The sequence below is a fragment of the Orycteropus afer genome, unplaced genomic scaffold (assembly GCF_000298275.1).
Source record: "Orycteropus afer afer isolate SDZICR_OR568_19922 unplaced genomic scaffold, OryAfe1.0 scaffold00003, whole genome shotgun sequence".
Taxonomy (NCBI): Eukaryota; Metazoa; Chordata; class Mammalia; order Tubulidentata; family Orycteropodidae; genus Orycteropus; species Orycteropus afer.
This window is the reverse complement of record NW_006921590.1, coordinates 16,728,351-16,745,469: the sequence shown is the minus strand read 5'-3', so window position 1 is coordinate 16,745,469 and position 17,119 is coordinate 16,728,351. Positions and strand designations below refer to the sequence as shown.

General features: G+C 43.2%; 1 protein-coding gene across 1 annotated transcript in view; it reads left to right on the top strand.

Moving 5' to 3' along the window:
* Positions 1-17,119, top strand: part of KAT2B (lysine acetyltransferase 2B) — a 125,782-nt gene that overhangs the window by 1,458 nt on the left and 107,205 nt on the right. The window contains exon 2 of the mRNA XM_007936540.2: positions 6-149. Coding sequence (XP_007934731.2) covers positions 6-149 — 144 coding nt within the window. The remainder of the gene's footprint in view (positions 1-5; positions 150-17,119) is intronic.

Here is a 17,119-nt window from a genome sequence, read left to right as displayed (position 1 = left end):
GCGGACCAGCGACGGCGGTGGCGGCGGCGGGCACGGCCGAAGGACCAGGAGGCGGCGGCTCGGCCCGGATCGCGGTGAAGAAGGCTCAGCTGCGCTCCGCTCCGCGGGCCAAGAAACTGGAGAAACTCGGAGTATACTCCGCTTGCAAGGTACCGGCTTGCCTCTCCCAGACCGCGGGTGGGGGCAAGGGGCCCAGCCCCGCGGGACCCTTGCCCTCTCTCCCTCTCCGCCCCCGCCTCCCGCCTCCCGCCTCCCGCCTGGGGCCGCTGCACCGCGGAAGTGCTGCTGCCGCCCGCGCCCAGTTAGCTCCTACTTGGATAAGAGTCCTGTTGGGTAGGGAGAAGGGGAATCATCAAGACGGAGAGCCTTTCATTCCTCCCGCTCGGACGGAGTAACCCCGGCTTCGGATCTCCTAGACTGCCCTGGGGCTTTGTTGCTGTGTAGGAGCTCGCCAGAGGCGCCTTTCTGAGAGTGCAGTGGTGCTCACAGTGTGGCGGGGCGCCCCAGGGCCAGGGAACATCTCGAAGACCTGAGCGCCCCCTCTGAGCCTAGCCTTTCCCCATGCCCTTTTGGGAGGAGCTAGGTGCAAGGAGTGAGAATGTAAAGACTTCTGGACTTCTGGCGCCCGGGGAGAGCGAAGGGGCGGAGCGCACTGGGTAGGAAGGTGGGCACAGCCTAAGGAGAGGGTCCTGGAGCTCTTGGAGGTGGAGGGAGGCTCCGTGGCGCGCACTGACAACCCTGTCATTATTATATTATTACTTGTTTAGTTAAAATGCGGTCCCAGCTGCTCCGGGTGTAAACAGGATTTGGCAAGGTGACAGCCGAGCGCGGTGGGCACTGCTGCTCAGTTTGAGGACACACATTTCTTGCTATCCCCTTCACCGTCACAGCTCCTGGTGCTCCATGGCCCCCCAACGGTAGCCCCAGAGGTAGGGGCCGTACTCCTGGGGAAGAAGGATTGCCCGAGGCCCCGGGGCAGGCTGGCCTTGCACTGTCGGCGGCGGCTTTGTTTTGACAGGGTGACAGCTGAGGGGGGCGGGGACTTGGCCTTGTCAGCTTTGGCGGCCTGTGGCTGAGACAAGGAAGACACACACGCACTCACCACCTCCCCTGTATTCCTCCTGCCTGCTGCAAACAGGGTCAAGTTCCCAGATTCCAGATTCCCACAGCCACTATGTAGTGGCCACTGATAAATTTTGGTGTAAAGATGATTAATCCAGCTGGAACATCTTGGCTCTCCTGGTGATGCTGTTTTTAGTATTTACAAGAGTTTGCTCTTATGATGAAATGTCTGTACTTACTCTTATCCCAGCCATAATCATTCTCGTACATATGTTGAGCACCTTCTGTGTACCCTACACTGGTTCAGTATTTGTTTAGTGAATGCAGGATCTAGTACATTGCTTCCCAAACTCTAATGTGCATGGTAATCAACTGAACATTTTGTTAAAATGCTTATTGAGAATAAGTAGCTCTGAGGTAGGGCCAGAGATTCTGCATTTCTAACAACTCCAGGTTATGCAAGGCTGGTTTACAGACTGAATTCCCAAGTAACAAGATGGTACTTCAAACCTGTTTAACATTGTTGTTGTTGTTGTTATGTGCCATCAAGTTGGCCCCGACTCATATCGATCCCTCCTTGGGTTTCCGAGGCAGTATCACTACAGAAGTAGGATTGCCCAACCTTCCTTCTGAGGAGTGGCTGGTGGGTTTGAATCGCCAGCCTTCTGGTTAGCAGTCGAGTGCCTTAGGCACTATGCTACCAGAGCTATTAGTTATTAAAAATGCACTGCTGTTGAGTCGGATCTGACTCATAATGACCCCTCCTTGGGTTTCCGAGGCGGTATCACTACGAAGGTAGATTGTCCAACCTTCCTTCCCGGGAGCGGCTGCTGGGTTTTGAACCACCAGCCGCTGGTTAGCAGTCAAATGCCTTAGGCACTACGCCATTCCAAAAACCATTAATCCCTTCTAAATTCAGCTGAGAAAACTGTAACTGTGTGATAATAATGCCACATGGTGGGTATTTCTGATGAAGGTATACAAAAAAGATTAAAAAAAAAAAAAAAGCTGAAGGCCCAGGAGTTGATTATGAAGAAGTGCATTAGACAGCACAGTGAGAAGAGGACCTTGAGTGTAGCAGAGAGATGGGAGAGCTGTGCACAGAGTCAAGAACAAATTCAGTTACTCGGTGGGCTTGCCATTTTGCAGCCTACATATATTCATGTAGGGAATGCATCGTGTAGGGAATGTTTCTGTCCTGGTATTTTATTGGGTTCCCATGATGATTACCTTTTCTCCCTGTTGCCTGGCTGTTGCCTTAATATCTGACAACTTGCTAAAGTTTGGGTTCTATCTAAAACCATGAGTTTCAGTGCTCTACACTGGTATTTTTGATCCTTCCAAATTTTCAGGAGTGTAATATAGCACCTTTTCTAGAGTTTGTGGCTTGAATGTTTCATGTTCTCATTTTCTACAAGACATACATTCAATAAATATATAGAGGAGTCCCATCTAGTTGCCAGGGAGCTCTGGTAGTGTAGTGCCTAAGGCACTTGACTGCTAACCAGAAGGCTGGTGGTTCAAACCCACCAGCCACTCCTCGGAAGGAAGGTGGGGCAATCTACTTCAGTAGTGATGTTGTTGTTGTTGTTATGTGCTGTCGAGTGGCCCCAACTCACTGCCTTGGAAACCCAAGGAGGGGTCGCTATGAGTCGGGTCCAACTTGACAGCATATAACAACAACAACAACATCTAATTGCCAGGCATTGTTTTAAGTGTTGGGGCTATGACACTCAGAATTTATCTTGGAGCTGCTGGACAGTATGTAGATGTGCGTGCAGGTGTGTTAGGGCTTGGGGTGGTGGGCAGTGAAGCGGGTACAACACAGTTCAGAAAAACTACTTTCATGGGGTGGTGTGGGAACCTAGAGCAGGGCAGTTCACAAGGGAACAGGGGAAGGGTGGAGATGGCTTCCTGGAGGAAGTATCAGTGGGTGCTGTTAGGACTCTTGGCAGTGCAGAGAGATAGGGTGAAACTTCTTTTTATTAAAGAGAAACTGAAAGCAGCTCTGAAAGCTTGGAGCCAGACCTCCATTGGCCAGGTGATCAGGTTGAGGGGTGTGGCCAACAGGGCACTGAGGAATCTGGGAATCAACCTGGATAGTGACATCAGATTTTGTTTCTTTGTTTTAACTCAACTTGGATGAGTTCAGTGAGGTGGTGCAAGAGAGCAGAATCTGTTTTTTTTTTTTTTTTCTCTTTATAGAACTCCAAAGGATTTTTGTACATTCCACCTTTTGCCACCAGCTCCTTCACCCAGTTGTAGAGAGTAGACATGTTTGGGAAGAAGAAGGGACCTAGAAAGAGATGAGATCATTTACTGGGGGCTGTTGGAAAGAAAATGAAACAGGTCCCAGACCTGGGAAAGGAGGGGAAGCTGGCCTTTAAACTTCAAGAATGAAACAGAAAAAGAAGGATCTGGTTAACAACCAGGGTGGTGTGCCACACCCTGGGGAGAAAAAAAAAAAAAGGAAGAAAAACAAACAAACTTGTTTTGCAGGATTCAAGCTGGAGTTCTTTGAACTGTGTCCTGGCAAAGGTTGCTTCACAGAGCCACTTTGCTCACTCCTTACACAGCCAGCATGATCATTAAAAATGTAGATCTGACCATGTTAACTCCATGAACAGTTGCCATGGAGTTGATTCTGACTCATGGTGACCCCATGTGTTGCAGAACTGTGCTCCACAGTTAAGGCTGTGACTTTTGGAAGCAGATCACCAGTCTTTTCTTCTGAAGCACCTCTGAGTGGGTTCAAACCTCCAACCTTTCAGTTAGAAGTTGCTACTTTAAACCAAATTCACTGGCTTCATGTCAATTGCAATGTACAATGACTCTTTAATTTCTCTGTACCAAGACCCACAAAGTCTCACATGGCCTGGCCACTGCTTCCTCTGGCTCTCTTTTAGTGCCTTGAGTGAACAGTTCCTTTCCACCTCAGGGCCTTTGTGCATGCTGTTCATGGAGACTAAAAGTGCTTCCCTGTATCACGCACTTCTGAATTAACTCAGAACTCCTCTTACAGACCACAGATTCCTTGCTTTGCCTTACTCCACAGGCAGCCTTCCCCATTATAAATTATCCAAACTCCTTTGTTGTTTTCCTTCCTGGTGATTTTATCACAGTTTGTAGTGAAAGGTGATTATTTGATATGTATTTCACTAATAGAGTCCAAGTGATGTGGTTGTTGAATGAATGAATGAAATAAAGAGAAAACTGAGGACGTAATTAGTTGTTAGGATACCAGCTGTAGTTTTAACTTGACCACTTCTTGACCACTAGTCACTGGAGATTTTTCATGTAGGGCATTTGTAAGTGACTCACAGTTGTTGATGGGACTAGGTTTTTAATGATATAAAAGAACCCCCAAGTGAATGTACGAGTAGCCCAAATCCACAAACTCTCCAGTGAATTAAAATGTAATTTACCTAGCTTGTTGTTGTTGTTGTTGTTGTTATGTGCCGTCGAGTTGGCCCCGACTCATAGCGATCCCTCCTTGGGTTTCCGAGGCAGTAGCAATGGAAGTAGATTGCCCCATCTTCCTTCAGAGAAGTGGCTAGTGGGTTTGAACTGCTAGCCTTTCTGGTTAGCAGTCAAGTGCCTTAGGCACTACACTGCCAGAACCCCTACCTAGCTTAATAAATGAAATTATAACCATTGGCTCTTCCTAATGAAATATGCCATTTCCAGGTAAGGGGAGTCAATAGGGTATAATGGCCAAGAAGATGGACTTTGGACTTCAGACTGACCTGAGCTCAAATTTCAGAATATCTGCTGTGACAAAGACTTCTCTGAGTCTCTGTTTTCTTTTCTCTAAAAATGGGGCTAATAATACCCAACTCACAGTGTAACAGAGTCCCTGGGTCCCTGGGTGGCACAAACAGTGAAGTGTTTGACCACTAACTGAAAGACTGACAGTTCAAACCCACTCTGAGACACTTAGGAAGAAAAGCCTGGTAATCTACTTCCAGAAGTTCAGAGCCTTGAAAATATATGGAGTTCAGTTTTAACTTTGTACAAATAGGGTTGCCATGAGTCAGAATTGACTCAGTGGCAATAGGTTTGGTTTAGTTTTCATGGCATAACAATGAGGATTTAAAATGAGCTTATGTATGTGGGGCACCAGCATATTATCTGGCCTGTGGTAAGCACTTATGGCAGTTCAGGGGAGGGGATACACTATTAAACGGGAAATCAAGAAAGGACATGGGACATAGACTCTAATCCCAGCTCTGCCACTTGTGTGATTTGGGCTAAAAGTTACTCACTTTCTTTTTGAGCCTTGACTGCTTCCTCTATAAAATGGTGCTCATAATCTTAACTTTGAAATTAAAAGAGAGAAGGTCCCCACACATTCTTGGAACATAAAGCACGTTTAATGCTACCTGCTGCTTTACTCATTGTAATTTAGAGTTAGTGGGCAGAAAGTATTTATGAGAGAGAACTCAGTTTCTTACATTCTGGGCTGAGTGCCATACTTAGAGTGTTACATGGACACAGGGCTTTAAAATTAGTCTTAATTAAAAAAAAATATATCATTGTTTGTCTAGGAGAAGTAACTCGGTAAATACACAGAGAATGGAGGTAGAGGTGCCATCATCAGAGGAAAAGTGTTCCACAGGCCGGGGGTTGGTGGATGCGGCATTATAGCAAGGCTCACAGTTGGGGAGAGCCCTGAACTCAATTGTTTGTACTTGTCACTCCTATGGAAAATAGCTGCTTTTAGAACTGTTAGCAAATAGAGTAGAAACTCTTACACTACAGCCATTTTACCCCTCTCTCCCGGCAGGCAGCGTCTGGAGACCCTAGATGGTCACAACTGGGGGAGGGGTGCTACTGACAACTGGTGGGTAGAGGTCACAGATGTTGCTAAACATTCTACAATATACAGGACAGCCCCACAACAAAAAATTATCTGGCCCTGTGTGTTGATAGTGCTGAGGGTGGGAAACCTTGACTTAGAGGAAAATTGTATTGTCCCATAATACCATAAAAAATATTTACAGCATTGGGAAAATTAATACTTTTAATGTTAATCTGGATAATACTGCAAGTCTGAAAAATCTCACTGTAAATCATGAGTCTTATTTTTTAAACAGCCGTATTGTGCTATAATTTATATGTCATAAAACTCATCCACTGTAAGCATACAGATGCTTTTGAGTAAGTGGATCCAGTTATGCATCCATTACCACAGTCCATTCTATGAACATTTTCTTTGCCTAAAAGGTTTCCACTATGTTTTTAAGGTGATATTTTGTATCAATTGATTGTTGGTCTGCAAACAGAAGCCAAATTAAAAATATCTCTTTGGAGATTGTTCAAACAAGCAGTTTTGTTACAGCAAAGCACAAACATGGGGGTGGGGTGGGGGGAGGTAGATAAAATGTTGTTTCTAAAACATCCATCTTTAGCCATTTAAATCTATAGCATAAAATTACTTCACATGTGGTAACTTCTGTAAAAGGTGGTAAATATCATATAGCAAAACACAGGGTGAAAAAATGTCTCACTTGGCAGGCACAATACAAGAAGCCTGAGAGAAAGATGCCCAAATTTAATTCTGTTTTCTCATAAATTTTCAAGAATATGGAAATGCAAGGCTGCAAAGCCTTTAGATTGCAATTTGCAGTTTTATGTAACTGAGAAAGTTTACAGGGCAAAACAGAACAAAATCTGCTGAAGCCTGTTTTAGGAAGCTTGTGCTTGCAAATTGCATTTTGTAATGCTGTTGTTGTTATGTGCCATTGAGTCAGCCCCAAATCATAGCAACCCCTCCTTGGGTTTCCGAGGCTGTATCACTACAGGAGTAGGATTGCCCAACCTTCCTTCCAAGGAGTGACAGCCCTCTTGAAGAGTATTTTGTTGTTTTTTAAATCACCCAGCTTTAGACCCAGTTGCCTGTCCCCACATTGACAGGATTCAATTCTCCATTTACCAGAGAAATCCACGGGGCCAAACTGTTTTCTCTGACCTGTCCTAGGAAGTGTTGAAAGCAATATATAGTTTCATGTGAAATATCTTGGAACAACCAGAACATCTGCTTCTTGGATGAAAGCTCTGGACCCTCAGTGCGGTGCCAGTAAAACTTGGACTTTCCAGCCTCATTGGCTTCTGATTTAGTTCCTTTGTCTTTTCTTGACAGAAAGGTAGGTCTCCAGGCAGTCTTCAGTGCTTTCCTACACTAGGAGTTTCATGGTGTGTTTCTGCCAAAGAATTCTCCCCTTCCATGTGGGCGAACCAAACCCTCATTGCCATCAAGGTTCTGACTCAAAGCAATCCAATGGGACAGACTAGAACTGCCCCATAGGATTTGCAAGATTGTAAATCTTTCTAGAAGCAGACTGCCACATCTTTCTCTTATGGAGCGGCTGGTGGGTTTGAACCACTGACTTTTTGGTTAGCCAAGCGCTTAACCACTGTGTCACCAAGGCTTCTTCCATGCAGGAGCCTCAAGTTCAATTCCTGGTCATTGTATCTCAAGTGCAGTCACTACCATCTGTCAGTGGAGGCTTGTGTGTTGCTGTGATGCTGAACAGATTTCAGTGGAGCTTGCAGACTGAGGCAGATCAGGAGGAAAGGCTTGGTGATTGAAAATGCCATGGACCACAAAGGTCTGATCTGCAACTGATCATGGAGGTGGTGTTGGCAGGCCTGGGCAGTGTTTCGTTCTATTGTGGCGTGAGATTTGCACGAGTCAGGGGTTGATTAGACAGCACCTAACAAAAGGAAGAAGCAGCTGATTCAAATACTGCAAGTACCCATGGCAGAATGGCAGGCATGCTGGTGACCCACACATGGCCTGGATAACCAAGGAGAATCCTCCCACCTGTCCTTTCACCTTGGACACTCTTGGGCAGACATTTAACCTTCATGTACATGAGTTTTCTCATTTGTGAAGTGACAGTCAAGGTACCACTGCATAGACTTATTGTGAAGATTAAATATTTCAGCATGTGTGAAAGTTCTTGAACATAGACATTCTACACGTGTCAAGTAAAAAAAAATAAAACAAAAAAACTTTACATTAGTATCAGCAATTTATGTTTTGCCCAAGTGTGAAACCATGTCATTCAATTCTTTTACCCAGAGTAAGAAGAGGGTAAGGAAGGCTATTTTACTAGCAGGGAACTGAGACCAAAGAGGTTAAATGGCTTCCTCAAGATACACTGTTTTGCTCAGGAAAGAGCCAGGCCACAAGATTCTCTTTGCAGTGTGCCATTTTGCCCCTCCTCTTCAAAACTTTCTCACGGGACAGAGGGGGTTGTTGTTCTTTCACATGTTTAGAGAGGATTTCATTTGTTTTCAGGAATTCTATTGCTTTCATTTGACATTTATTGTTCTCTGATTGAGAGTATGTTCAAAGGCTTTTCTAGTTCATTGGAATTGTGCGGGCCATAAAGTAAACAAAATAAGCATTCTTTATTACTGGCCCAGGGCAGACAGATGCCCTTGATTGTTTTAAAGCTGACAATCAAGACTGGTCACTATGTCGGCCCAGTAGAATTCCCTGTTGAAGGAAGATGAAAGTGACACCTATTCTTGTTGTAGAAGATGCCAGATGTGCCACAATGATGGGGAATTGACTGTCCTGAGTGTTTTAAAAAAATAAACAGCTGCTGTGGAGTCAGCTCCGGCTCATGGTAACCTCACAGGTGTCAGAGTGGAACAGTCATCTGTGGGCTTTTCTGTGGCTGATTTTTCAGAAGTAGATCACCAGGCCTTTCTTCCAAGGCACCTTTCCTTTAGAAACTGAGTATTTAACTGTATGCACCACTCAGGGACTTTCCTGAGTGCATAAAAGTCCCAAAACAGCTCTCCATGAGACTGCGCACATAACACTATCTCTTACCAACTAAGAGGAAAGTCCTATTTTTTTTTACTTTTAATTTTACTGTACATTCAGTAGAGTGCTCACATCCTAAGTATGTACTGGATGCATTTTTACACACACATATATACGTATGTAGCATAGTGCCTAAAGCACTTGACTGCTAACCAGAAGGCTGGCAGTTCAAATCCACCAGCCACTCTTGGGAAGGAAGGTTGGGCAATCTACTTCTGTAGTGATACCATCTCAGAAACCCAAGGAGGGGTCGCTATGCATTGGGTCCGACTCGATGGCAAACAACAACAACAACAACAACATATACGTATATATATGTGGTTGCCACTTAGATAAAGCTGTAGAATATTTCCAGTATCTAAGAGAGTTCCCTTGTGTTTCTTCCACTCATTACTCCTCATGGCCCCCACCCTACCCTACAACCCTTATTATGACTTCTATTATGAGAGATTGATGTTTTTTGGTTTTGAATTTCATGTGTGTGGAATCATACAGTATGAACCCTTTTATGTCTGGTTTCTTTCGTGCAACATAATGTCTGTGAGATGCATCCATGTTGTGTATAGCAGTAACTTGTAAACATACATGCTTTTTTAAAAATACATTTCATGGACATATAATTTATGTACAGTGAAATACACAAAACTAAAGTGACATAGGTCCATACATTTTTTTTTTTTTTTGCAGTGTTTCCTCCCCTCCCATCCCTGGTAACCAACAAAGAAAGTTTCCTTCCATATGTAAACCTTTCCTTGACTTTTTACAATAATGAACTAATACTATGTTTTCCCTCCTGTGATTGACTGATTTCACTCAGCATAGTGTTCTCCAAGTTCATCCATGTTATGCGGTGTTTTGCAGATTCTACATTATTCTTTAGCATTGCTTAGTATTCCATTGTGCATATGTACCATAGTCTGGTTATCCATTCTTCTGTTGATGGGCTCATAGATTGTTTCCATCTTTTTGCTATTGTAGATAGTGCTGCGATGAACATGGGTGTGCATATATCTTTTCTTGTACTGGTTCTCATGTTTTTAGGACATATACCTAGTAATGGAATTACTGGTTCAAAAAGTATTTCTAATTCCAACTTCTTAAGGAATCGCCATACTGCTTCCCACAGTGGTTGTATCATTTTACAGCCCCACTAGCAGTGTATGTAAGTCCCAATCTCTCTACATCCTCACCAGCATTTGTTATTTTCTGTGTAGTTGAACTTTGCCATTAGAATACACATGCTTTTTAAATTAAAAAACAAGGTAAAAATTGTCAGTTGTTTTCAGAGTAGATAGTAATTGGATGTGGACAACTTCAAAGAAAGAATTTGAGTTAAGCTTTTGAAAAAAAGAGTGGAAATTCAATATTCAAGTATTTCAGGAAGAACCCATGATGGCAGGAGGGTGGACAAGACATTGGCCAAGGAGACATACTTGGCCAAGTAGATGTAAATAGGGATTAGAATGGAGGAGAATGATTGGATGGAGACTTCAGGGGGGCTATGATGTCACAGCTGATAGGATTCCTGGGCTCAAGAATTCTTTTTGTCCTGGAGTCTGTGTTGGTGAGTCCTTACCAATAATAGCCATGCAAAGTCCTGCTGCCACTGGCCCCTCGTTCTGGAGGAGGGGAATACATTATATTCTGTGAGCCATGCCGAACCATACATGCAGTATTCTTGGAAGGCTGCTCAGAACCCAGTACGTAAAGCTCCAGAGGGCAGTAACAGCTCTATGGTGTCAGCCTAGGTGATAGAGATGTTGGAAAGAGAAAGTTCAGGTTTACCTGCCACATGATCCAGAACTGCATGTTCAGGCCAGTAAAAGACCACCTTCTCCTAAGAGTGGCAGTGTGGAACCTGGATTATTCTTACAGGCCTCACACAGTTTTCACATAACACCTGCATCCCTGAAAATTTGTATCGAATATTTAAGAAGAACTTATTATTTAATGGCATCATATGAACTGTCCACTTGTAAGTTAATCTTTTCTATAACTGATATATTTAACAAAATGAGATTTTCATAGTGGAGTTTATGAGTGTGTATGTGTGCATGTATGGAGGGTTGTTCCTATTGTTTATTTATTCATTTAATACTTATTTCCATGGGCTGCTTCAGAAGATTTCTCTGCAGGTAGCTCCTTACAACAATTCATCACCTGGTCATTATGGAAATAGAATCGAATCTCTTACAATTTTGAATGATTTCCATATCTGCCATTTAATTGTGCATCCTGTTGCCCTACTTTGGACTCTCTTCTTCCACGTAATCTGTGCAACTTGCTCTCAAACTGCATTCTGGTCTGTTAAGGAATGGTAGCTTCTCAGAGAAGCCTCCTGGCAGCCCCACCTGCCTACCCCTTGTCCCACCCCACCCCACCCCACTCCTACCCCCATCTAAAATAGCAGCACCCCATCACTCTGTCCCCTTATCTTGTTTTGTTACCCTTTACTGCACTTCGTAGTATTCAGACACCATATGTTTTTGCTTCATTATGTATTGCTCTTTCCTTATGTCAGTGGAATCTTCATGTAGCAGGGTTGTTGGTTCACTGTGCATCCCAGGGCTGTGGATTGTACATTGCACATAGTAGGCACTCAATCAACCATTGTTGAATAAATGGATAATTTCATATTCACAGGCCTTGAAAGATAAAGGGAAAGGAATCGTGTTTTGGCAGCAGGGCAGCAGTGAGTTAGGACTGGGAGAGAATCACCCGACTGAAATCAAGTCTGCGGTTCCCTTTAGCATGCTCACATTGGTCTTGATGACATGCTGTGCTTGTCTAATGGCCTGGATCCTTGCTACTGGACCGAGCAAGAAGTCAGACCTATATTCTAATCCTTCTCTGATTGAATCCTGCTTCCGTAGTGATACTGCCTTGGAAACCCAAGGAGGGGTCGCTATGAGTCGGGGCCGACTCGACGGCAAACAACAACAACAACAACAACAGTAAATTCTTATCTATGACGTCAAAAAAATGCCCTGTTATATATTTCAAAAGACTGCATTATATTGTTGTTGGTTGCTGTTGAGTAGGCTCTGATTCCTGGCAACCTCGTGTACCACAGACTGAAATATTGCCCGATCCTGTGCCATCCTCACAATTGTTATCATGCTCAAGCTCATTGTTGGCAGCCGTTGTGTATGTTGGGTGCCTTCTAACCTAGGGGGCTCATCTTCCAGCACTATATCAGGAAATATTCTCTTGTGATCCACAGGTTTTCATTATCTAGTTTTCTGAAATAGATTGTCACACCTTTCTTCCTAGTTTGTTGTAGTCTGGAAACTCTGCTGAAAACTGTCCACCATGGATGACCCTAATAGTACTTGAAATACTGGTAGCATAGCTTCCAGCTTCATAGCAACATGCTAGCCACCACAATATGACAAACTTGATAGATGGATGTTGGATATTATGTTAGTGAACAAGGGGAAAAAAGAATTCTTTTGCCTGTAAAGTCAAATTTTCTTACTACTATTTATATTTTTTGTTGCTTTGCTGCTTGCTTTAAACCAAAGGCTACAATAGATTATTTGTTCTTCTAGTTGCACCCAGGGGCCCAGACACTGCTTAAATCAGGTGATGAATGTATTTATTTTGGAAAAAGTATGAATAATGTCTCTAATGAACCACTTGGCTGTGTCAGGTATTGTGTTAGATGACACCCAGTAATACACCACCTAATCTCAGAAGGAGGCTTTGAGTAATCTCTTCTGTGATCTCAGGGCAGGTTCCCATTAAATTCCATTCCATCCTAAACAATTCCCATTCATTACATGCTCTCAGCCCGTGCAGCATTCTAGGAGGTATGTATGATACGCAGGAGATTCCAGAAGTACAGGGAGAGGACCTGAATAATATCATAGTGACTGATGGTGGCAGCTCTAATTTGCATCAGCTGTAACAAGCTGGTGTTGAAATTGGATGGCAGAATGCCAAGGAAGCCAAGGTCAGCATACTTTGAAATAACGAAATGAATCATGTAACCTAGGAGTTGCACATACCCACAGGACTACCAAAGGGAGCACGTCCAAGGGAGCACGTCCTCAAGTACTAGTTAGGCTCTCGAGCCCAGCACTGGCTAGGTGTTATGGTGAGTGCAAAAGGAAGTGAAAGCCACAAGAAGCCCTGTGTGTTGTTGGAGAGACAGATATGGAGTGAACAAGAAACTGAAGTGAATAATAAAGCTGGAAGCCAGTACAGAGAGAAGTCATCATGATATTGTGTGTGTAGGGGTGGGCAGGACAGGTAAAAGTACAGGAGAGAGTCTCAGTCCAGGTGGAGTGAAAGGAGTGAACCATGTAAAACAACACAGAGAAGCAAAGCTAGCCAGCACAAGACAGCAGGGCCTGGGCACCAGACTGGGTTTGAATCCTGCTGTGCTACTTTTTTGCTGTATGACCATGAGGGAGGATTACTGCACGAGCCTCAGGCTTCATAGGTGTAAAATAGAGAGAGTGTTAATGTCAGCTTTTTCCATTCATTCAACAAATTTTTATTTAATGTGCCAGGCATTGTTTTGGATGCTGGGGATACAGTGACAGATGGGCTCTTACTCTTGCAGAGCTTGCTTTCTGGTAGCAGAAGCAGACAGTAAACAAGGAAGTAACTAAGTGGTAGGTGCCACACAGAATGAAAACACAGAGTTAAAAGAGAGTGCCTGGGGTGAGCCTTCAGATATGTGCCCAGAAATATCTCTCTGCTGAGGGGGCACTTAGGCTGAATGATAGATAACAAGACTCGGGGGCCAGAAATGGCTTGACTTGTTTGAAGACTGCCAGGAGACTGGTGTGACTAGGTTGAGATGGGCCAGGGAGCAAATGTAGGAGGTGAGGTGGAAGAGATAGATGGTGGCCAGGTCAGCAAAGTATAATTTTCATACGGTGAAATGCTCATATCTTAAATTCAATTAATTTTGACAAATACATATCAAGACACAGAGCATTTCCATCATAGTAGAGTTTTCCCTCCTGATTCTTGCCCTTTAATTCCCCCTCCCACAGAAGCAACCACAGATCTGATTTTGAATAACCGGTTAGTAGTTTTGGTATTCTAGAATTTCACATAAATACTCCCATTCAGTGCAGGTTCTTATGCTATTCTTCTTTCACTCAGCATAGTATTTTTAAGATTCATCCATATTATATGAATTATTCATTCATTCCTTCATATTGCTGAGTTCCACTGTATGGATGTACCTCAGTTTGTTTATCCATTCAACCTATTAATGGGCTTCTGGGCTATTTTCCTTTGACTCACATTTGATTTGCATTTTAAAGTGACCTCTCAGGCTATTTGAGGAGAATAAAGTACAGGGAAGAAAGAGTGGAAAAAGATGGCTAGTTGAAAGTTATTGTAGTCTACTGGGGTGATAGCAGTGGAGGGAGTAAGAAGTACACAGTTGCAGATATATTAATGAGGATAGAGGCAAAAGGACTTGATTTGCTGTGAAGGGGTGAAGAAAAGACAGGAATCATGGATAAGGTCTAGATCTTTGACCTGAGCAACTGCAAGGATGGTAGTTGCATTTACCAAGGTGAGGAAGACCCTGAAAGAAGCAGGTTTGTGGAGAGTGAGAGGCAGAAGTTTTTTTTTTTTTTTTTGTGGACATGTTAAGTTAGGCATATGTGTTAGTAGGGCAAGTGTTGTTTTGATGATAAACGAGATAAATCCATTTAGCAGATTGGTATAGAATGTGGAATATTCTGTTTGGTAAATGTTAGCTACTGTTACTGCTTAAAACAGTGCTAATAATAATTACAATCAGGAACTACATAACATCCATTTAGGGAATGTCTGACTGCATATATGTTGATGGTCCCATAAGATTATAGTAGAATTCAGAAATCCCAGTCAGAGCATAGCGAATGCCACAGCTTCCCACACACAACATGTGTATCTCATGTTTCTTGTATACAAAGCAGTTGCACTGCCAGGCATATAATGGTACAGTGCATGTATAACCTATAATACATATGTTTTGATAGTCATAATTAACGCCTGTGTTACTAGCTTATGTATATAGTACTATATGATATTTTTATTATTATTTTAGTATGAACTTTCCCTACTTACATATAAAAGGTTTACCGTGTAACAGTATTTGCTTCCACACGAAGGCAGCAGCATTGAGTCTTGTGTATCACACGTTTCTTGAGTGTTATAGCATTATCTCTCTGTTTAATTTTCTTTCAAAAATATTACTGTGAAGTGCACCATGGCTCCTAGAACAGTGCAAAGCCAGGGCTAGTGACAGCAGCAGCAAGGGATGAAGAAGTATCAATTTGGAAGTGAAACAACATGAAGGTAGCTTGCAATTTAGGCATGTTTGTACAACATCCAAATCATATAACGTCCTACTTCCCAGACTGTATTGTGGATGTTTTGCAGCTGAGCGCTTCATCATTGCACCACCAGGGCTCCTTGGGTAAAGAGAAATGGGAAAATAGTATCTACTGGGTAAGGAGGGAATTAGTTAATAGAAAGTCTTGGATTTCAGATAGAAGAGTTTGAACTGAATCCACTTGATATTAGTGAGTCTTTGTACTTTAATGAGGAGACACAAGATATTTTAGAGTACCAATGAAGAGTTCTGGATTGTGGTCTTGGTTTCTTGCTTCTTTTCCAACTGAGTAAACAAAGGCAAGCCACATCTCCTTTGTAAGCTTTGAATTACTTGACCTGTATGACTGTTAAACCAAACCCGCTGCTGTCAAGGTGATTCCAAGTCATAGCGATCTTACAGAGCAGAACAGAACTTCCCTATAGAGTTTCTAAGACTAAATCTTTGCAGAAGTACGTTGTCACATCTTTCTCTGCAGAACAGATTGTGTGTTCAAATGGCCAGGGGCTTTAACCTCTGTACCACCAGGGCTCCTATAGGGTTGTTGTTGTTGTTATGTGCCCTCGAGTTGGCCCCGACTCATAGCAACCCCTCCTTGGGTTTCCAAGGCAGTGTCACTACAGAAGTAGATTGCCCCATCTTCCTTCCGAGGAGTGGCTGGTGGGTTTGAACTGCCAGCCTTCTGGTTAGCAGTCAAATGCCTTAGGCACTATGCTACCAGAGCTCCCATAGGGTTGTTGGTAAGGTAGAAAAAAAGATGATTTAGACTAAAATGGCCTTGGAAAGTATAAAACATTATTGTTTATGTGGTATTTTCATAAGATTAACCTGGCAGTGCTGGTTGAGTGCCTGTTTTGTAGGGGGTTGGGAGTGGAATTGATTGGAAATGGGGAGAAACCTGGTTGTTAAGAATCTGAAGTAAAGCCCTGGCAGTGGGAATGGAGAAGGTATAAATAAAAGACTTTGAAAGAGGAATTAGATGGGCCTAGAATGAAGGCATTGAATGCAGATATAGAGAGACTTAGGGGTCGGGAGAAGGGTGATACCAATGAGTGTGATAGCAGTTGGCTGGAGCTGATGGCAAGTCTTGGTATAAAATGTACTAGACAGGATTTCCAGCCAAAATGGCAGCTTAATCAAACATACCATACCATTATCCCTCTAAAGCAAAGATCTGAGAAATTAAGTGAAACACATGCAGAAGGCAATCCTGGAGCCCTAAGCATCAAATGAAAGGATAAAGAGCTAGATTGAACACTGAGCAGAAGAAGAAACTGACTGAAAACAATGAATTAGAGGAGGTGGAGCCAAGGGGCCCTGCTATGTGGCCTGGCATAACAAGGCCATCTTGCGACAAAGACACCAGCAATCGTGAGTGAGCAGCACAGAAAGCAACTTCAGAGAATTCCTGACAGGACACAGAGTACAGGCATACTTGTTGTACCGTACCTTGCTTTATTGTGCTTCATTTATATCAACTCTGTGTTGAGGAAGTCTGCAGTGCCATTTTTCCAAGAGCATGAGCTCACTTCATGTCTCTCTGTCACATTTTGGTAATTCTCACAGTATTTCGAAGTTTTTACAATGCTATTATACACTTAATAGTATTACACACTTAATAGACTACAGTACACTGTAAACATAATTTTTTTTTTTTTTATTAGAATTTGGGTGAAGATTTACAGAGTAAATTCACTTTTCATGCAGCAGTTCACATATACTTTGTCTCATATCATTGACCAAAATTTACAATGCAGCAGCTCCCCTCTCACTTCCTCCCCATAGTTACCTCCTCCCAGTGTCCATCCCTTCATACTCTTCTCCACCCTGAGCTATCTCCCTGTGCATAAGCAGCCCTTCCTTCT